Source organism: Moschus berezovskii, chromosome 8, assembly GCF_049115385.1.
Source record: "Moschus berezovskii isolate FMDL1 chromosome 8, NW_MosBer_1.0, whole genome shotgun sequence".
Taxonomy (NCBI): Eukaryota; Metazoa; Chordata; class Mammalia; order Artiodactyla; family Moschidae; genus Moschus; species Moschus berezovskii.
The window spans coordinates 104,450,098-104,469,989 of NC_142467.1; the positions used below are offsets into that span (position 1 = coordinate 104,450,098).

Consider the following 19,892-nt stretch of genomic DNA (forward strand, 5'->3'; position numbering starts at 1 on the left):
GATGTTTTTCTGGAACTCTCTTGCTTTCTCCATGATCCAGTGGATGTTGGCAATTTGATCTCTGGTGCCTCTGCCTTTTCTAAAACCAGCTTGAACATCTGGAAGTTCATGGTTCACATACTGCTGAAACCTGGCTTGGAGAATTTTGAGCATGACTTTACTAACGTGTGAGATGAGTGCAGTTGTGTGGTAGTCTGAGCATTCTTTGGCATTGCCTTTCTTTGGGATTGGGAGGAAGACTGACCTTTTCCAGTCCTGTGGCCACTGCTGAGTTTTCCAAGTTTGCTGGCATATTGCGTGCAGCACTTTCACAGCATCATCTTTCAGGATTTGAAATAGCTCAACTGGAATTCCATCATCTCCACTAGCTTTGTTCATAGTGATGCTTTCTAAGGCCCACTTGACTTCACATTCCAAGAGGTCTGGCTCTAAGTCAGTGATCACACCATTGTGATTATCTAGGTCGTGAAGATCTTTTTTGTGCAGTTCTTCTGTGTATTCTTGCTACCTCTTCTTAATATCTTCTGCATAGTTGACACTCAGTAAATACACAGCAACCCAGGCCTGGCAAGGACAGATTTTTCCCCTGACTTTACAGATTAAAAAATTGAGAGACAAACAGGGTACGGTTCCCTGACATATATTGCAGAGCCTGACTCAGGTCTCTTAAAGCAGGGATTCTCAAACTTTAACAAGCACAAGAATCCCTGGAATCTGGTTAAAACATAAATTCTGATTAGGTAAGTACAATCCGACAGTAATGATCTGTCACTGTGTAATGAACACCCCAAAATCTTTTTTCTAATTATTTTAAATTAATAACTTTTAAAAGTTGTTTTGGGGTGTAGCCGATTAACAATGCTGTGATACTTTCAGATAGACAGCTAAGGGATTCAGTCAGGCATCTACATGTATCCATTCTCCCCCAAACTCCCCTCCCATCCAGGCTTCCACATGACACTGAGCAGTTGCCTGTAGGTCTATTTCGTTATCTGTGGCTCAGCTGGTAAAGAATCCAGCTATCTTGTGACTCAGCTGGTAAAGAATCCACCTGCAGAGGGAGGAAGATGGCGGAGGATTAGGATGGGGAGACCACTTTCTCCCCCACAAATTTATCAAAAGAACATTTGAACGCTGAGTAAATTCCACAAAACAACTTCTGAATGCCAGCAGAGGACATCAGGCACCCAGAAAAGCAGCCCATTGTCTTCGAAAGGAGGTAGGAAAAAACATAAAAGATAAAAAGGGAGACAAAAGAGGGAGGGACGGAGATCCGTCCCGGGAAGGGAGGCTTAAAAAAGAGAGAAGTTTCCAAACACCAGGAAACACTCTCACTGGTGAGTCTGTGGTGAGCCTTGGAACCTCAGAGGGCCACATAACCAGGAGGAAAAAGAAATAAATAATTAAAACCCACAGATTACATGCCCAAGGGTAACTCCCAGCTGAGAAGCAGTGCAGAGGCCCACATCCACCACTAGCAAGTTGGGGCTGGGCAGAGAGGCGCGGCTGTATTGCTTAGAGTAAGGACTGGGCCTGAATGCCCTGAGGGCAATCTGAGGGAGCTAACTTGAGATAGCAAACCAGACTGTGGGTTAGCTACCCTGCAAAAAGGCAAAAAGCCCTAACCTAAGACACCGCCAGACCCGCTCACAGAACAAAAGGCTGACTAGACCTAGCTGGCTGTGGACGGGCCATCCCCTGCTGAGACAGGCAGGGGAAAGGCAGGCAGAGCTGGAAGGGGGCCATCACGGCCCCAGGGAGGCATCATCTACCAAACTGCAAGCAGGCTTCGTTGCTAACCAAGACTTCTTGTGATTCTGGCCGGTCGACATCCACCTGAGAAGGTGCGCTGGTTGTACACCCAGAAAACCGAGTGGCAGGGACCAGGGAAGCAGTAAGTTGCAGCGACTGTGCTCGCAAACACCGGGTCACCTGAGCTGCTCAGACTGGGGAAGGGCACAAAACGTAAGCCCAACCAAGTCTGCGCCTTTGTGGAGTACCTGAGTACCTGAACCTGAGCGGTTTAGACCTGGGATGTGCATGCAACTCAGCGCTGACCTCAGTTCCTGGCAGAGCAACCTAAAGCCTGTGCAGGGTAGACGGTCACAGCACACATGCCATGAGCGGGGGCAAACCCAGTGCGGTCGAGACACTGCAAGCACTCCCCACAGATGCCAGTGATATTTGTTTGCAGCGTTCCTCCCTCCCGACGGCACAACCGAACAAGTGAGCCTTAAAAAGTGTCCACCACCGCCCCCTAGTGTCAGGGCGGAAATTAGACACTGAAGAGATCAGCAAACAGAAGAAGCTAAAACAGAGGGAACCACCTTGGAAGTGACAGATGGAGAAGTCTTGTGGCTACTGCAAGAATAAGACTGAAAACCAGAGGCAGGAGGCTTAAGTCCAAATCCTGAGAACACCAGAGAACTCCTGACTCCAGGGAACATTAATCGATAGGAGCTCATCAAATGCCTCCATACCTACACTGAAACCAAGCACCATCCAAGGGTCAACAAGTTCCAGAGCAAGACATACCACAGAAATTCTCCAGCAACACAGGAACATAGCCCTGAGCTTCAATATACAGGCTGCCCAAAGTCACTCCAAAGCCATTGACATCTCATAACTCATTACTGGACACTTCATTGCACTCCAGAGAGAAGAAATCCAGCTCCACCCACCAGAACACCGACACAAGCTTCCCTAACCAGAGAAACTTGTCAAGCCACCCATCCAAACCCACCCACAGAAAGTAAACTCCACAATAAAGAGAACACCACAAACTGCCAGAGGATGGAAAGGCCACCCCAAACACAGCAATATAAGCAAGATGCAGAGGCAGAGAAATACCCAGCAGGTAAAGGAACAGGATATATGCCCACCAACCCAAACAAAAGAGGAAGAGATAGGGAACCTACCTGATAAAGAATTCCGAATAATGACAGTGAAAATGATCCAAAATCTTGAAAACAAATTGGAGTTACAGATAAATAACCTGGAGACAAGGATCGAGAAGGTGCAAGAAAGGTTTAACAAGGATTTAGAAGAATTAAAAAAGAGTCAATATACAATATACAATGAATAGATTGTATTTAATCAATAGATGAGATCAAAAACATTCTGGAGGGAACCAACAGTAGAATAACGGAGGCAGAAGATAGGATAAGTGAGTTAGAAGATAGAATGGTAGAAATAAATGAAAGAGAGGAAAAAAGAAAAACAAAAGAAATGAGGATAACCTTAGAGACCTCTGGGACAATGTTAAATGCCCCAACATTCGAATCAAGGAGTCCCAGAAGAAGAAGACAAAAAGAAAGACCATGAGAAATTACTCGAGGGGATAATAGTTGAAAACTTCCCTAAAATGGGGAAGGAAATAGTCACCCAAGTCCAAGAAACCCAGAGAGTCCCAAACAGAATAAACCCAAGATGAAATACTCCAAGACACATACTAATGAAATTAAAAAAGATCAAACACAAAGAACAAATATTAAAAGCAGCAAGGGAAAAACAACAAATAATACACAAGAGGATTCCCATAAGGATAACAGCTGATCTTTCAACAGAAACTCTTCAGGCCAGGAGGGAATGGCAGGGCATACTTAAAGTGTTGAAAGAAAATAGTGCTCACTTCAGCAGCACATAAACTAAAATTGGAATGATACAGAGAAGATTAGCATGGCCCCTGCGCAAGGATGACATGCAAATTCGTGAAGCGTTTCATGTTTTTACTGTTTATAATAGCCAGGACATGGAAGCAACCTAGATGTCCATCTACAGACGAATGGATAAGAAAGCTGTGGTACATATACACAATGGAGTATTACTCAGCAATTAAAAAGAACACATTTGAATCAGTTCTAATGAGGTAGATGAAACTGGAGCCTATTATACATAGTAAAGTAAGCCAGAAAGAGAAACACCAATACAGTATACTAACGCATATATATGGAATTTAGAAAGATGGTAATGATAACCCTTTATACGAGACAGCAAAAGCGACAGAGATGTATAGAACAGTCTTTTGGAGTCTGTGGGAGAGGGCGAGGGTGGGATGATTTGAGAGAATGGCATTGAAACATGTATATTATCATATGTGAGATGAATCGCCAGTCCAGGTTCAATGCATGATACAGGATGCTCGGGGCTGCTGTACTGGGATGAACCATAGGGATGGGATGGGGAGGAAGGTGGGAGGGGGGTTCAAGATGGGGAACACACGTACACCCGGGGCAGATTCATGTCAATGTATGGCAAAACCAATACAATAATGTAATTAGCCTCCAATTAAAAAAAAACCATAAAAGCTAAAAAAAAGAAAATAACCGACAGCCCAGATTACTGTACCCAGCAAGGATCTCATTCAAATATGAAGGAGAAATCAAAAGCTTTACAGACAAGCAAAAGCTGAGAGAATTCAGCACCATCAAACCAGCTCTCCAACAAATGCTAAAGGACCTTCTCTAGACAGGAAACACAGAGTGTATAAACTCGAACCCAAAACAATAAAGTAAATGGCAACAGGATCATACTTATCAATAATGGGGAGATCCAACCAGTCCATTCTAAAGGAGATCAATCCTGGATGTTCATTGGAGGGACTGATGCTAAAGCTGAAACTGCAATACTTTGGCCACCTCATGCGACGAGTTGACTCACTGGAAAAGACTCTGATGCTGGGAAAGGTTGGGGGCGGGAGGAGAAGGGGACGACGGAGAATGAGATGGCTGGATGGCATCACCGACTCTGTGGACATGAGTTTGAGTGTACTCCGGGAGTTGGTGATGGACAGGGAGGCCTGGCGTGCTGTGATTCATGGAGTCGCAAAGAGTCGGACACGACTGAGCGACTGAACTGAACTGAACTGAGGTCCATCCATGTTGCTGCAAATGGCATTATGTTGATCTTTTTAATCAGCCCCCAGATCTTCGTGGCTTAAAACAATGGCTACTTTATTTTCTCTTATGATTCTGAATGTCAGCTGGGAACCCTGTGATGTCACCCAAGGCTGTGGTCATCTGGAGGCTCAGCTGGTTGGACCATACAGATGTCTCCCTCTTGTGGCCGGCACATGGCACTGACTGTCGGCTGGGAGATAATCCAAGGCTGTTGATCAGTTTCTCCACCTGGCTTGGGCTTCTCTAGCGCATGGTGACTGAATTCCAAGGGACTGGGTTTCAAAAACAGCACGCAGGGCTTCCCTGGTGGCTCAGTGGTAAGGAATCTGCCTGCCAATGTAGTAGACACAGGTTAGATCCCTGGACTGGGAAGATCCCACATGCTGCGGAGCAACTAAGCCCATGTATACAACTACTGAGCCTTTGCTCTAGAGCCCGGAAGCCACAAGAGAAAAGTCCATGCAGCAATGAAGATCCAGAACAGCCCAAAATAATAAATAAATACAATTATATATATTAAAAAAAAAAAAAACTCGTAAATTTAAGCTGCCAAACCAGTCTAAGGCCCGTAACTGGCATGGTACCACCTAACCACACAATGTTAGTTAAACAGTGTCAGGACCGATTCAAGGAGAAGACAAAATAACTCCTCCTCTCACTGGGGACAATAGCAGAAATTTTGCAGCCATCACCTTGGTGTGTTAGAGCCCAAAGTTCTGCATTACCTAGATGTTGCTGCTATTGCCAGCGCTGCTGGTCTGAGGACCCCATTTTGGGTGGCCAGCTTTTACAGCTTGTAGTGATAAAGGTCCCTTGCTTCCCTAAACAGTTAATGAGTTCTGAATATATGCCAGGATTCACTTTCACTAGTCCTGTCTTGTTGAATTACTTCTCTCTGTGGCTGGAGAGAGTTATTGCACCTCTCTGGACCCCTGTTTCCTCTTCTTTCTTCCTGCTTCTCCCCACCCCTCTCTGGCTAGCCCTGCTGCTTCTCACCTGCTCCCACCCTGCTCCTGGCTGTTTTCTGGATGAAACTGTCAGTGGCTGGATCCACCTCAGCAGAAAAGAAGAGTCTAGGACAGTGCACCCAAACTTGCTGGGGGCTCCAGGCTTCCCAGGTGGCTCAGTGGTAAAGAATCTGCCTGCCAGTGTAGGAGATGCTTGTTCTATCCCTGCATTGGGAAGAGACCCTGAAGGAGGTCATAGCAGCCCATTCTAGTATCCTTGCCTGGAGGATCCTATGGACAGAAGGGCCTGGCTGGCTACATGGTCCATGGGGTTGCAAAGAGTTGACTTAGTCACTAAACAACAACAAGGACCAGGCATCTGAAGCTGGATGAAGCCTCCTGAAGCCACCCAAAGCTGGATCAGGTAGACCCAGAAGAAGTAGGGTGTAGCAGACGTGGTGGAAGGAATTTGGGTATCTCTCCAGCTTTCTGAGATGCAGGAAGAATGTCTGAGCTTCTTTCATTCAGCAACTGCATCCTTCAAACCCACCCTCATCTTTCAGCCTGACTATGAGGAGAGCTCATGGGGGGCTGAGACCACTTTACAGGGAAATTTGGGAACTGGATCTGAAAGAATTTGTGTCCCCTTTAATGCTTACATCCCATGTCCCAGAAGGGAAGGCTGAGCCCAGAGAAAGTGAAAGTGTTAGTCACCCAGTTGTGTCCGTCTCTGTAACCCCAGGACTGTAGCCCGCCAGGCTCCTCTGTCCATGGGATTCTTCAGGCAAGAATACTGGAGTGGGTCACCATGTCCACCTCCAGGGGATCTTCCTGACCCAGGGATCGAACCTGGGTCTCCTGCATTGCAGGCAGATTCTTTACCGTCTGAGCCACCAGGAAAGCCCAAAGAAAGTGGGCACAAACCACAGTGAGAGTGAGGCTCCCCACTCCGGATCTCCCTGCTCTGCCCTCCCCCATGTGAACCCTGCTCTCTACGAGTGCCTTGCAAGCCTTACACTTCATGCTTCCAGATGCTGTCTTCTGACTGAATCCTTTTTCCTCTGAATCTAATGTGGGTAATTCCCAGTCAGGCTGGATTCTCTGTTCCTGCTTGCCACAGTCATGGCTCAACACACACCCTGAGCTGTTGGGAGGAAGGACTTGAACTCCTGCCAGGCTGTGTGCCCTAAAGGGCAGAGGCTTCAGATCTCAAGCTTCCTGATTCTGTGCTGAAAAATGATGCACGCTGCCCTCCTGGCACACGCATGGAGAGGAACTGCAGAGATGTTTTGGGACAAGGCTGGGGCAGGCCCTGCGCACCTGGCACCTGAACGTTCATGCTTTGAGTGCCACACCCTAGCCTTGGAAGGGCAAAGGTGGTTGTAAACTTGGGGGCCCAGAGTCACCTTTGCTCGCACCCCAATAAATCCATGTGGGAGGTGCAGAGTCCTGAGAGTTCAGGGTCTGTGCCATGTGAGCCTGAGCTGGTCTCTCTGGCCAGACAACTCCGGTTTGAAGTCTTGGGCCAGAAGCCAGGTTGGGGAGGAGGCATTCAGGGAGGGACTGGCTGTCAGCCAAGCCCAGCCTCCCCGCCATTCAGAGGTTGGGCCAGAGGGAAAGAGACCTCCCAGAAGGAGAACGGAGGAAGTTGTGTGGGACAAGCTGCTTCTGACCGAAGGTGCCGGGCTGGTGTTGCTGGGGCAGAGGGTTCTGGCCTGGGGCAGGAGGTGGTTGCTGCCCTAGACAGGGTGGCTCCAGAGAGAGCTGCACACACCCCCCGTCCCCCTGGGGATGGTGGTTTCCTCGCAACTGGAGATCCTGGCAACTTTCCACTAATTCGTTTCTTCATCTGTCTTTTTCTTTCTCTCTTCTCTCCCTTCCCTTTCTTTCCCTTCCTTTTATTTTCTTCTTTTTCTCTCTCTGTCTCTCTCCCTCTCCCTCTGAATTCCTGTTTCTCCCTCCCCTCGCCCAGCGCCTGTCTGCCTGTCTCTGAGCCCTCTGGCCCGTCCCCAGCACTCACCCTGCCCCTCACTCCCTTGCTCCTCTCCCTCTGACCGTCTCTGCCTCACAGCTCACCATCACTGCCTCTTCCTTCCCCCTCAGGACTCACCCTGCACCCCGTCTGACCACAGGATGCTGGAGCTGAGCCTGTCCTGGCTGGGACTCGGGCCGGTGGCAGCCTCCCCATGGCTGCTGCTGCTGCTGGTTGCGGCCTCCTGGATCCTGGCCCGCGTCCTGGCCTGGATCTACGCCTTCTATGACAACTGCTGTCGCCTCCGATGTTTCCCGCAGCCCCCCAAACGGAGCTGGTTTTGGGGTCACCTGGGCCTGGTGAGTGTGAGCAGCAGGACAGGTCTGAGGGATCAGGGTGGATGGACTTCCTGAGGGTCAGGAATGGGGCTTAGAGAGCTGGGAGTCTGGGATTAGGCTGAGGTCTATGGTGGCAAAAGAAACCTCTTGCCTCACCTCCCACCCACTGGGTCCAGTCCTCTCTTCTCTGTCCATCCTATGCTTCAATGCCTTCCTTCTTCTTCTTTTAATTTACTTATTTTGCTCACTGGATCTTAGTTGTGGCATGAAGGATCTTCAATCTTCTTTGCTGTATGCAGGAGCTTTAATTGCAGAATGCAGGATCTGGTTCCCTGACCAGGGACTGAACCTGGGCCTTCTGCACGGGGAGCATGGAGTCTTAGTTCCTGGGCCATCAGGGAATCCCCCCAGTGCCTTTCTTGTTCCCCAATGCCATCCTCACCCCAAACCTGTTTTGGGTCATGTTCCTGCTCATCTTCCTCACATTTGTGCACATTTGAGGGGCTCTCAGGGTGGGCTGCAGAGAGCTGGGCCCCGTGGTGTCCCCACAGACTGCATGGCTCATCTTGAGGCCTCCTCAGAGCCACTGTCCAGGATCTGTTCCAGTTGGGCCTTGGGCCAATGTCTACTCCTCTATGGGCTTCTGTTTCCTCATAGAAATTAACTATGACCCCCACCGCATCTTCCCCCCAAGGGGTCAGAGGAATGTGTGGACAGTCTCTCCTTCTCCTCTTCCTCAGGCACCTTCCTTTTCCTATCTTGCCTTCCACCCCCAGGACGCATCAGTGAGCCCTGTTGCTCATCTTGCATAAAAGTGGACCACTCTCTTTTTCAGAATCACTCTGCTCTAATGGTCAAACTTCCTGGAAGGAGGCTTCTGACCCACCTTCCTAGTCTTATCCTCAGAGGCTTTTCCTCTGCGTTGAGTCGGCCCCTTTTTGCCACAATCACACTTAGTATTTTGTCATCACTCGTAAGGGCGCCACCTCCAAAACCATTGATTTGAGGATTGCATTCTCTGATCATAACCCCTCTTCCTTTGAGCTTCTTTTGTCTTCATTTCCCATCCTAGATCCTGCCAGGATATCCAGTCCCTCCTACACCCCAGTCCAATGGCTTCCTTTCCATCCTACTGCCTTGGATACCTTTAGCTTAGATTCTCATCCTTTGTACTTGGGCTGCGGTGTCTGGCCAATTGGGCTTTCCTTCATGACTCTTTGAATAAGGGCTAAACCCTCCAAGTACTCTGATGTCTTCTCCACGATGATGCGAGAGGTCACCAAACAGGACAAAGAGGTGACATGAGCATCTCCACCTGACCATTCCCAGTGAGCTTTCTTCTGAATAAAACCTCTGATCTGCTGTCTCAGAGTTGTTTTCACTCACTGCCTCCATTTCTGTTTGCTTTCTCCTGCTCCAGTCTGGTCCCTACCTCCATCTGGCATCTGCTTCTGCCAGATGGCTGTGATCTCTAGGTCTCCACACCCCATGGACTCCATCCAGCCCCATCTCATCCAACTCCCAGCAGCTCTCTGAGCTTGTGGACAACCCTATCCTCCTGAAACCTGATTTTCCTCTTGGTTCCAGCACACACCCTCCTCTGGTCTCTCCCCTACCTCCCCATAGCTCCTCTGTCCCTCTTGGCTCCTCCTTTGCTCCATCATTCCATGTGAGGAACCCCCGCACCCAGCATTCTAAGCCTTTCTCCTTCTTCTGTTTCTTCTGAGGACATTTCCTCACCTAGGACTCCAACTCGTAAGGCGACCATCAGTTTCCTCCGTAAGTGTATTTCAAGTTCACATCTCTCCTGATCCCAAGGTCATCCAGCTCCTTCCTCCTCTTCTCACGTGAAGGGGGAGGGTCTCATAAACACCTCATTCTTTGGTCAGACTGAACTCATGGCTCCCTCCCCAATCCTGCCCCTGCCCTCAGTCTAGTCCATCCTTCTACTTGTCCACATCCCATACTTTGGGGCCCCGAGCCTGCCTGTTTCTGTCACCCATGCACCCAGTCCTAATGTGCTGCCCCCACAATCTGTCCTCAGTCTGCCCCCTCTATGCATCTCCTATCACCCATGGCCCCATCCACCATCATTTTTCTCCAGGAATCCTAGCCAAGCCTACTCTCTGGTCTGCTTATTGCCACTGGCATCCCCTCCATTCTCTCTCTCTTTTTAGCCCTGGATAGACTTTTCTGAAATTCAGTTTAGGTCATGCCGTTTCTTGGCTGAAAACTGTTCAATGACTGCCTATCGCTCTGAAGATAAAGACTAAATGTTTCCAGGCCAGAACCTGCAGTTCTCCTTAGCTTTGTGCATGTCATGGTCACTCTGAGCTTCTGCTTTATCTCTTCAGTGAACCAAGCTCTTCCCTCTGCAGGGTTTTTGCTTCTGCTGCAGGAAGCATCCCCCTCCCCTGGATTCCTCCTTATCCATCCATTTTTGCCTCAAGTATAACTATCTTGTCTACACTTCCTTTAACTCCCCCAGACTCTGATCTCTGACTTTGCTCACTTTTTGTTGTTGTTCAGTCTCTAATTCACGTCCGATTCTCTGCAACCCCATGGACTGCAGCACAGCAGGCTGCCTGTCCTTCATTATCTCCTGGAGTTTGCTCAATCTCATGTCCATTTAGTCGATGATGCCATCTCATCCTCTGTCGTCCCCTTCTCCTCCAGCCTTCAATCTTTCCCAGCAGCAGGGTCTTTTCCGATGAGCCAGCTCTTTGTATCAGGTGGCCAAAGTATTGGAGCTTCAAAATTTCAGCATCAGTCCTTCCAATGAACATTCAGGGTTGATTTCCTTCAGGACTGACCAGTTTGATCTCCTTGCAGTGCAAAGGACTCTCAAGAGTCTTCTCCAAAGTGGCAGTTCAGAAGCATCAATTCTTTGGCACTCAACCTTCTTTATGGTCCAACTCTCACATCTGGACATGACTACTGGAAAAACCATATCTTTGACTATATGGATCTTTGTTGGCAAAGTGATGCCTCTGCTTTTTAATATGCTCTCTAGGTTTGTCAGAGCTTTTCTTCCAAGGAGCAAGTATCTTTTAATTTTATGGCTGCAGTCATCATCTGCAGTGATTTTGGAGCCTAAGAAAATAGAGTCTGTCACTGTTTCCATTTTTTCCATATTTTTTTTGCGATGAAGAGATGGGACCAGAATTCATGATCTTAATTTTTTAAATGTTGAGTTTTAAGCCAGTTTTTTCACTCTCCTCTTTCACCCTCATCAAGAGGCTCTTTGGTTCCTCTTCGCTTTCTGCCATTAGGATAGTATCCTCTGCATATCTGGGGTTATTGATATTTCTCCAGGCAGTCTTGATTCCAGCTTGTGATTCACTCAACCTGGCATTTCTCATGATGTACTCTGCATGTAAGTTAAAAAAGCAGGGTGATAATATATAGCCTTGTTGTACTCTTCCCAATTTTGAACCAGTCTTCTGTTCATGTCCAGTTCTAACTGTTGCTTTTTGACCTGCACACAAGTTTCTCAGGAAATAGGTAAAGTGGTCTGGTATTCCCATATGTTTAATAATTTTATACAGTTAGCTGAGATCCACACAGTCAAAGGCTTTAGTGTAGAAGCAGCAGTAGATATTTTTCTGGAATCCTGTTGCTTTTTCTATGATCCAGTTGATGTTGGCAATTTGATCTCTGGTTTCTCTGCTTTTTCTAAATCCAGCTGGTACACTTGGCAGTTCTCAGTTCATGTACTGTTGAAGCCTAACTAATTTTGAGTATTACCTTGCTAGACTGTGAAATGAGCACAGTTTTATGGACTTGGCCCTGCTCATGATTAAATAGTTAATTGTCCAGTTACTTAATTATCATCCATCTCTCACACTAGATGTTTGTTCTGGGGACAAACATGATATATACGGTGGCCCAGCCTTTTTAATAATGTTTGGTAATACTGTGGTGGAGGCCTGGGTAACTTGCCATTACTTCCCCTTTTCATTCAAGGCCAAAGGCACAAGTGTCCAGCTCCTCTCTGCTCCTCCCCCAGACCAGCATCTCACAGAGCAGTATGTCCCAAGCACATTGTAAAGCTTGTCTGAGATTACAGGGCTTGTGAAAAGTTGTTGCTGAACCATGAAAAAACACCGGGATTCTTGGCCTCCAGAGAAGAATTCAATCCGGGGCCAGAGACGAGGCTTGATTGCTCAAAGCTTTTGTGTAATAAAGTTTTATTAAAGTATAAAGGAGATAGAGAGAGCTTCTGACACAGGCATCAGAAGGGGGCAGAAAGAATATCCCCTGCTAGTTTTTAGCTGGATGTTATATATAGTTTCTAGCAGTCTGTTAATGAAAGAAAGGAATGTCTTAAAACTCACAATGGCACCAGGCCCCTCATCCATAAGATGTAGTTTGGGATAATTTCGGCACCAGACGAGTCATCCCAGGCCCTGAAACGATTGACTTGAATCTTGTAGAAGGGCAGATTACCCTACAAATAGTTTCCTTTACATAGATTAGGGGAACAATGTCTGAGTATAATATAATGGTTTGTCAAGAGTTCTGAGCCATTAGGTGGAACCGGCTTGAAGACAGAGTCTGGGGTAAATTCCTAGTATATTAACATAGCTTAAGACAAACATTTCCATAAGAAAAATGCATTGGTTAACTCAAAGTTTGAGAACAGTTAACTTCAGGTGAAACCATGTGTCATTATGGCAACACAATATTTTAAGAGAAACCTCCTTTTAAGTTTGTATAGAGAAGGAAATAATATCGCTAGTTTGTTTCCTCCTGCAGCTTCAGTTCAGTTCAGTTCAGTCACTCAGTCGTGTCCGACTCTCCGCGACCCCATGAATCACAGCACGCTAGGCCTCCCTGTCCATCACCAACTCCCGGAGTTCACTCAAACTCATGTCCACAGAGTCGGTGATGCCATCCAGCCATCTCATTCTCCGTCGTCCCCTTCTCCTCCCACCCCCAACCTTTCCCAGCATCAGAGTCTTTTTCAGTGAGTCAACTCGTCGCATGAGGTGGCCAAAGTATTGCAGTTTCAGCTTTAGAATCAATCCCTCCAATGAACACCCAGGATTGATCTCCTTTAGAATGGACTGGTTGGATCTCCTTGCAGTCCAAGGGACTCTTAAGAGTCTTCTCCAACACCACAGTTCAAAAGCATCGATTCTTCGGCAATCAGCTTTCTTCACAGTCCAACTCTCACATCCATACATGACCACGGGAAAAACCATTGCCTTGACTAAACGGACATTTGTTGGCAAAGTAATGTCTCTGCTTTTTAATATACTATCAAGGTTGGTCATAACTTTCCTTCCAAGGAGCAAGCGTCTTTTAATTTCCTGGCTGCAATCAGCATCTGCAGTGATTTTGGAGCCCCCCAAAATAAAGTCTGACACTGTTTCCACTGTTTTTCCATCTATTTCCCATGAAGTGATGGGACCAGATGCCATGATCTTTGTTTTCTGAATGTTGAGCTTCAAGCCAACCTTTTCACTCTCCTCTTTCACTTTCATCAAGAGGCTTTTGAGTTCCTCTTCACTTTCTGCCATAAGGGTAGTGTCATCTGCATATCTGAGGTTATTGATATTTCTCCCTGCAATCTTGATTCCAGCTTGTGCTTCTTCCAGTCCATCGTTCCTGCATATAAGTTAAATAAGCAAGGTGACAATACACAACCTTGACGCACTCCTTTTCCTATTTGGAACCAGTCTGTTGTTCTATGTCCAGTTCTGACTGTTGCTTCCTGACCTGCATACAGGTTTCTCAAGAGGCAGGTGAGGTGGTCTGGGATTCCCATCTCTTTCAGAATGTTCCACAGTTTATTGTGATCCACACAGTCAAAGGCTTTGGCATAGTCAATGAAGCAGAAATAGATGTTTTTCTGAAACTCTCTTGCTTTCTCCATGATCCAGCGGATGTTGGCAATTTGATCTCTGGTGCCTCTGCCTTTTCTAAAACCTGCTTGAACATCTGGGAGTTCACGGTTTACATACTGCTGAAGCCTGGCTTGGAGAATTTTGAGCATGACTTTACTAGCGTGTGAGATGAGTGCAACTGTGCAGTAGTTTGAGCATTCTTTGGCATTGCCTTTCTTTGGGATTGGAATGAAGACTGACCTTTTCCAGTCCTGTGGCCACTGCTGAGTTTTCCATATCTGCTGGCATATTGAGCTTAAGAGAGATAAAAATGTCTGACACTTGAAGCCTATTTCTTCCATTTGGAGACCCCTGGTCTTCCTGCCTGTTACCCTCTCACTTGGAATGTTCTCAGAGAGCCCTAGAGGCAGCGGGAATGCTATGAAGTTACCCTTTTGACTCCCCAACCAAGGGCTTGGCTGTGGAGGCTGGTCTTAATCATGCTTTTCTCCTCCATTATCTCCTGCTATGTAACTTTGGCTAAGTTCCTCTCCCTCTCTGAGCTGAACTTACCAAATGCCTCAGGGTCCTCAGGGAGAAGAGTGTGTGTGTGTTCAGTCATTCAGTCATGTCTAACTCTTTGCAACCCCATGGACTATAGTCCACTAGGCTTCTCTGTCCATGGGATTCTCCAGGCAAGCATACCGGAGTGGGATCTTCCAGACCCAGGGATTGGAACCCTGTCTCCTGCATTTGCAAGTAGGTTCTTTTCCACTAGTGCCACCTGGGAAGTCCCCAGTGAGCAAGGAGTGGGTCTCAAAGGTAAAAATGACTTATGTTCACCTATCTGGAGCACCTGGGGGCTTGGGTGGAGTGTCGTGAGGGACTGGAGAGGGTGACTCACCAAAAAACAACTCTCCTTCTTCTTTTGGGGGATATGGCTTCAGTTTCCTCATTTATAATTGGCATGGTTTATGGGAGTGTCTAGGAAGCAGGTTCTATCCCTGTTTCTTGGGAAGATCTTGGGTTGGGAAGATCGCCTGGAGAAGGAACTGACAACCCACTCTAGTGTTCTTGCCTGGAAAATTCTATGGAGAGAGGAGTCTGGTGGGCTATGGTCCATGGAATTATAAAGAACTGGACAGCATTGAGAGACTAAAGAGCAATAATAACAGCATGGGAGTGTCCATAGGTTCAGGAAAGAGATAGATAGCTAGGATGTACTGTGAGATAGACAGGATGTACCAGATAGATATCCATATCTAGATAGATATTTGGTTAGCCAAAAAGTTCATTCAAGCCTTCCATAAGATGTTATGGAAAGCCTGAACGCACTTCCAGTAGCTAGCTAGCTAGACAGAGAGGATGCACTGTGCATAGAGCCTCATCAGCAGAAGGGATTCAGAGGCTGTCTTGATTGATAGGCAGAGTTAACCTGTGTCCTTTGGGGTCAGCCAGGGCTGGAAAGTCCCAGGACTGTAGACCCTTAACCATGGAAGGAATTTGAGGCTATGTGGATGGGCCAGAACATGAAAGGATGTGGACTCAAAACCCAGGGACAAGTCCTGAGTCCACCCTGCTATTGACAAACCTCCTCCATTGGGATCTTCTCCTGTGTCCACCCCTGGGGCTGGCACCACTCTCAGGATGAGAAAAATGATTTCTTTGAGCTAAGGTCATCCTCCTTGTAGGCAGAGAATGTCTTCTCCCTTGCCCTGGGATGCCCCTTTGGGACTTGGAGAGCCTCCGAGTCCCTCCCATCTCTGGCACAAAGAAGCATGGGAAGCAGAGATTCCCTCCATCTGTGCAGGTTCCCACACACTGTTCACTGCAGCAGCTTCTGGGGGAGTAATGGCTATTGCCTTGCTTGCAGGTCCTCCCAACAGTGCAAGCCTTGAGGGACTTCACTCCACTTCACTCACCTGCCCCCAGGGACTTACAATCTGGCTGAGCTCCATCATCTTCCTCATCATTTTCTGCCACCATGACATTGCCTGATCTGTCACCAACACCACAGGTGTCCGCCTGGGACAGGTGGTAGTGGGTGCCATGGCAGTTTCTGAGGGCGGTGAGCCCCTCACTGGCAAACTTCTGTTCACTTCCCGCAGGTCCCAGGGCCCCTCCTGCTCTTGGACACCCTTGGTCATCTTCTCCCCCCCCTTTCATTTATTTGCCAACCCCGTTCTGGTGTTCTGAACATTGCTTGGGGATCCTTGTGGAGACTGGGCTCTGGGTTCTGCTGTGGTGGACCCTCTAATCTTGGTCACACAGGATTAGAGATATCCCTGAACCTGTGTGGTCTGGGTGGGTCTGATGGAGAGACACAGGCTGGGGGAGCCCAGAGATGAAGCAGGGATTTTGCTATGGGGACAGGCTGGAGGACTTCTTGGAGGAAAATTTGTTGGAAGTGGGTTTGGAACAATTAATAGGCATTTTTTTTAAACAAAGAAGTGAAAGTATATTCTGTGGAGAGGACTAGTGCACTCAAAGGCCTGGAGGTGAAAGAGTGAGCACCTGGGTTTTGAGCTGTAGGGAGGGGTTCAGGGCAGCTAGAGTGATGCAGGTGAGAGGCAGAGAAAAGGTGGAGAGGAGAGCAGGGAGACAAGGGCTTTGAGACATGGTAGGGGCAAGGGATTGATTCTGAAAGCAGTGGGGAGCTGGGAAAGGTGAGAAGATGAGGAGAAACAGGGATGGGGAGTTGGCAAGATGGACAGAGAAACAGGGGCAGCAGGAGAGAGATATAGAGAAAGAGGGAGGGAGAGAGATGGAGAGAAGGACACACAGAGACATGAACGGAGCAGAAGAAGACACAGATACACAGATACAAGCACATCCATCTGCTACTGGTTTATCAATCCACCTACCCACTTTCCATCACATCCGTCATATCTGCTTATTTATCTATGTGTTTTCCATCTATCCACGCATCCGTCATCTACCCGTTACCTACCATCTATCTATACCTATCCATCTATCATTTATCCAACCATCATCTAGTCATCCGTCCATCCACCTTTCTATCTATCCATCCATCCACCAATCATCTAATGATTAGTGGATTAGTAGATTATCTATCTATCCACCCATCCACCCATTATCTCCTCCCACCCCTCGCCCCTGCCCTCTTTCTCTCTCTCCCTCACCATCCCCCCCCCCCCAGTCAAAATACAGAGATGAAGAGAATAAGGGGACAGAGAGAGGCACACAGAGAGACACGAAGAAAGACAGAGACCAACAGAGAAAAGCTGGCTCAGATGGAGAGAGTATAGATCAACAATGCAGGTAGAAGAGGATAAGGAGGATGAAGCGGGAGGGTGTAGCTTCTGGCGCCTCCTGCCAAGCCCGGCCTCAACCCCACCTGTTCCCAGGCGCAGAGCAATGAGGAGGGCATGCGGCTGGTGGAGGAGCTGGGCCACTACTTCCGCGACGTCCACCTCTGGTGGTTGGGGCCCTTCTTCCCCATCCTGCGGCTTGTCCACCCTAACTTCGTTGCTCCTCTGCTCCAGGCCTCAGGTATCTCTCCCAGGAGTACCCCCTCCCAGCCTCTTCCCTGGCCCCTGCTCCCAATGCTCTTCCCACTCCTGGACAGACCAGGTTGACCAGGAGAATGGACAGCATTGACAGAGACCTGCTGGGTGACTCTGGGAAAGTCTACAGTTCTCTCTGGTTGCCAAAGTCCTTTTTCAGTTTTGGGTGGTGGAAAATCAACACTGTTGGTCCACCATGTCAGATGTTCCAGGAGAGGTCAGAGAGTGTTGGGGCAAGCATGGTGTCCTTGGTGCCTCAAAGTGCATTTTGTAGAGTTCTGTGCTGTGCTTGGGGATTTAGGACATGTTGGACCACGTAGGAGCCATGTCAAGGTGTGCTGGGACGTGCTGTGTCACGTTGGGGTGTGTCTAAGCACAAAGGGTTATGTCGATGGGGTCCACTCTGTGCTGCAGCCTGGTCTGGTCGCCCTCCCTCCCCCATCTCCTGCCTCCTTCCAGCCTCCTCTACTCTTGGCCCCATTCCTGCTATGCTGGGCTTGGAGGAGAAATTCAGACCCATTCCTGGGAGCCTCCAGCCTCTACCAAAAGTTATTCCTCCCCCCTCCCCATCCACCATGGCCCCTGATGTTCTATTTCTTGTGTCAGCCACCATCATATCCAAGGATATGTTTTTCTACAGCTTCCTGAAGCCCTGGCTGGGTGAGTAACTGCGAGTGAAGGGGATGATCTTGGGGGTCCAGGGAAAGGTTCTTTTACTCACTCCCCATGGCTGTCTCTGCTAGGGGATGGGCTCCTGCTGAGTGCTGGTAACAAGTGGAGCAGCCACCGTCGCCTGCTGACACCTGCCTTCCACTTCGAGATTTTGAAGCCCTATATGAAGATTTTCAACAAGAGCACAGACATCATGCATGTGAGTCCCTTGAACCCAGGGTCCCAGCTGGAGCCTTGGGAAAGGGGGAATGGGCTCAAACACGTATGGTCTGGAATCCTGGTTCAGCTGGATGGCTTTGGGGGCAGGGTCACTGATTTTCCTCTCTAAGGCTCAGTTTCCCCATCTGTAAAACTGGGATGAAAGTGAAAGTGAAATTTGCTCAGTTGTGTCCTACTCTTTGCGACCCCATGGACTATACAGTCCATGGAATTCTCCAGGCCAGAATACTGGAGTGGGTAGCCTTTCCCTTATCCAAGGGATCTTCCCAACCCAGGGATCGAACCCAGGTGTCCTACATTGAAGGCAGATTCTTTGCCAGCTGAGCCCCTAGGGAAGTCCAAGAATACTGGAGTGGATAGCCTATCCCTTCTCTAGGGGATCTTCTCAACCCAGTAATCGAACCAGGGTCTTTTGCATTGCAAGCAGATTCTTTACCATTTGAGCTACCCCCTTTTAAAGATTGTGATGCTGGGAAAGATTGAAGGCAAAAGGAGATGAAGGCGGCAGAGGATGAGATGGTTAGATAGCATCACCAAGTCAATGGACATGAATTTGAGCAAACTCCAGGAGGCAGTGAAGGACAGGGAATCCTGGTGTGCTGCAGTCTATGGGGTTGCAAAGAGTCAGACACGACTTAGCGACTGAACAACAACAACAAAAGGGTGATCAAGATGATGTAATGGAATCGGGTTCCTGGCACACATTAGGTGTTCAGAAAGTTTTAGTTGCTAGTCTGCCTCATGGAAGCTCTGTAAATTCAGGACAGAAATGATGAACATTGCACAGCAGTTCTTTCTGCATTACATACCACCTTAAAAAGCGTGGACTTGAAAGAATTAGTGTTTATTATTGTTCATGAGATGATACATCAGTTGAGTCATTCTTCTCATCCTGGTTGGAATCATTTATGCATTTGTGGTCATGGGTGGGTTATGCTCTGCTGTTCTGGGTTTAGCTTTGGCATGTATTCGGAGCTTGGCTAGTTGTCAGTTGGTTTAGGATAACCTTGGTGGGACAATGGACTCCTGGATTTGTCTCTCATCTTCTGGTAGCTCTCATCACCTGAGCTTGACTGCATGGTGGAGGCTGGGCTCCAAGAGAATGAGCAGAAACATGCAATATCTCTTGAAACCTAGTTTGGAAACTATCACACCACCTCCTGTTTACTGAAGCAAGTCCCAGTGTGGTCCAGATTCAACAGGTGGAGAAAGAGGTTGCACCTCCTAATGAAAGAGCTGTGAAATCGCATTGCAAAGAGTGAAGGTAAAGGGAAGGATGAAGAAATGGGGACCCATTTGCAGTTGTCTTTCACTATGATGTGATGAAGATGATGATGATAGTTAAAAGTTATTTAACACTTATTGTTTATCAGAAGGGCCTTCCTTGGTGGCTCAGAGGGTAAACAGTCTGCCTGCAATATGGGAGTCATGGGTTCGATTCCTGGGTCAGGAAGACCCCCTGGAGAAGGAAATGGAACAGTGAGTCAG

The 19,892-nt window shown here is 48.0% G+C and overlaps 1 protein-coding gene and 1 non-coding gene across 3 annotated transcripts in view; both read left to right on the top strand.

Annotated features, from left to right (window-relative positions):
* LOC129558498 (cytochrome P450 4F6-like) overlaps positions 1-19,892 on the top strand; it is a 47,510-nt gene that overhangs the window by 2,774 nt on the left and 24,844 nt on the right. The window contains exons 1-5 of one of the 2 annotated variants that reach the window (XM_055429683.1): positions 7,416-7,523; positions 7,949-8,176; positions 17,355-17,499; positions 18,120-18,173; positions 18,257-18,384. In XM_055429683.1, coding sequence (XP_055285658.1) covers positions 7,979-8,176; positions 17,355-17,499; positions 18,120-18,173; positions 18,257-18,384 — 525 coding nt within the window. In that variant the 5' untranslated portion in view covers positions 7,416-7,523; positions 7,949-7,978. Of the gene's footprint in view, positions 1-7,415; positions 7,524-7,948; positions 8,177-17,354; positions 17,500-18,119; positions 18,174-18,256; positions 18,385-19,892 lie in introns of those variants that run through there. The other variant, XM_055429684.2, reaches the window with a different exon arrangement.
* Positions 3,624-3,730, top strand: LOC129559706 (U6 spliceosomal RNA). The gene has a single exon (XR_008686635.2). It is a non-coding gene; the product is annotated as a U6 spliceosomal RNA (small nuclear RNA).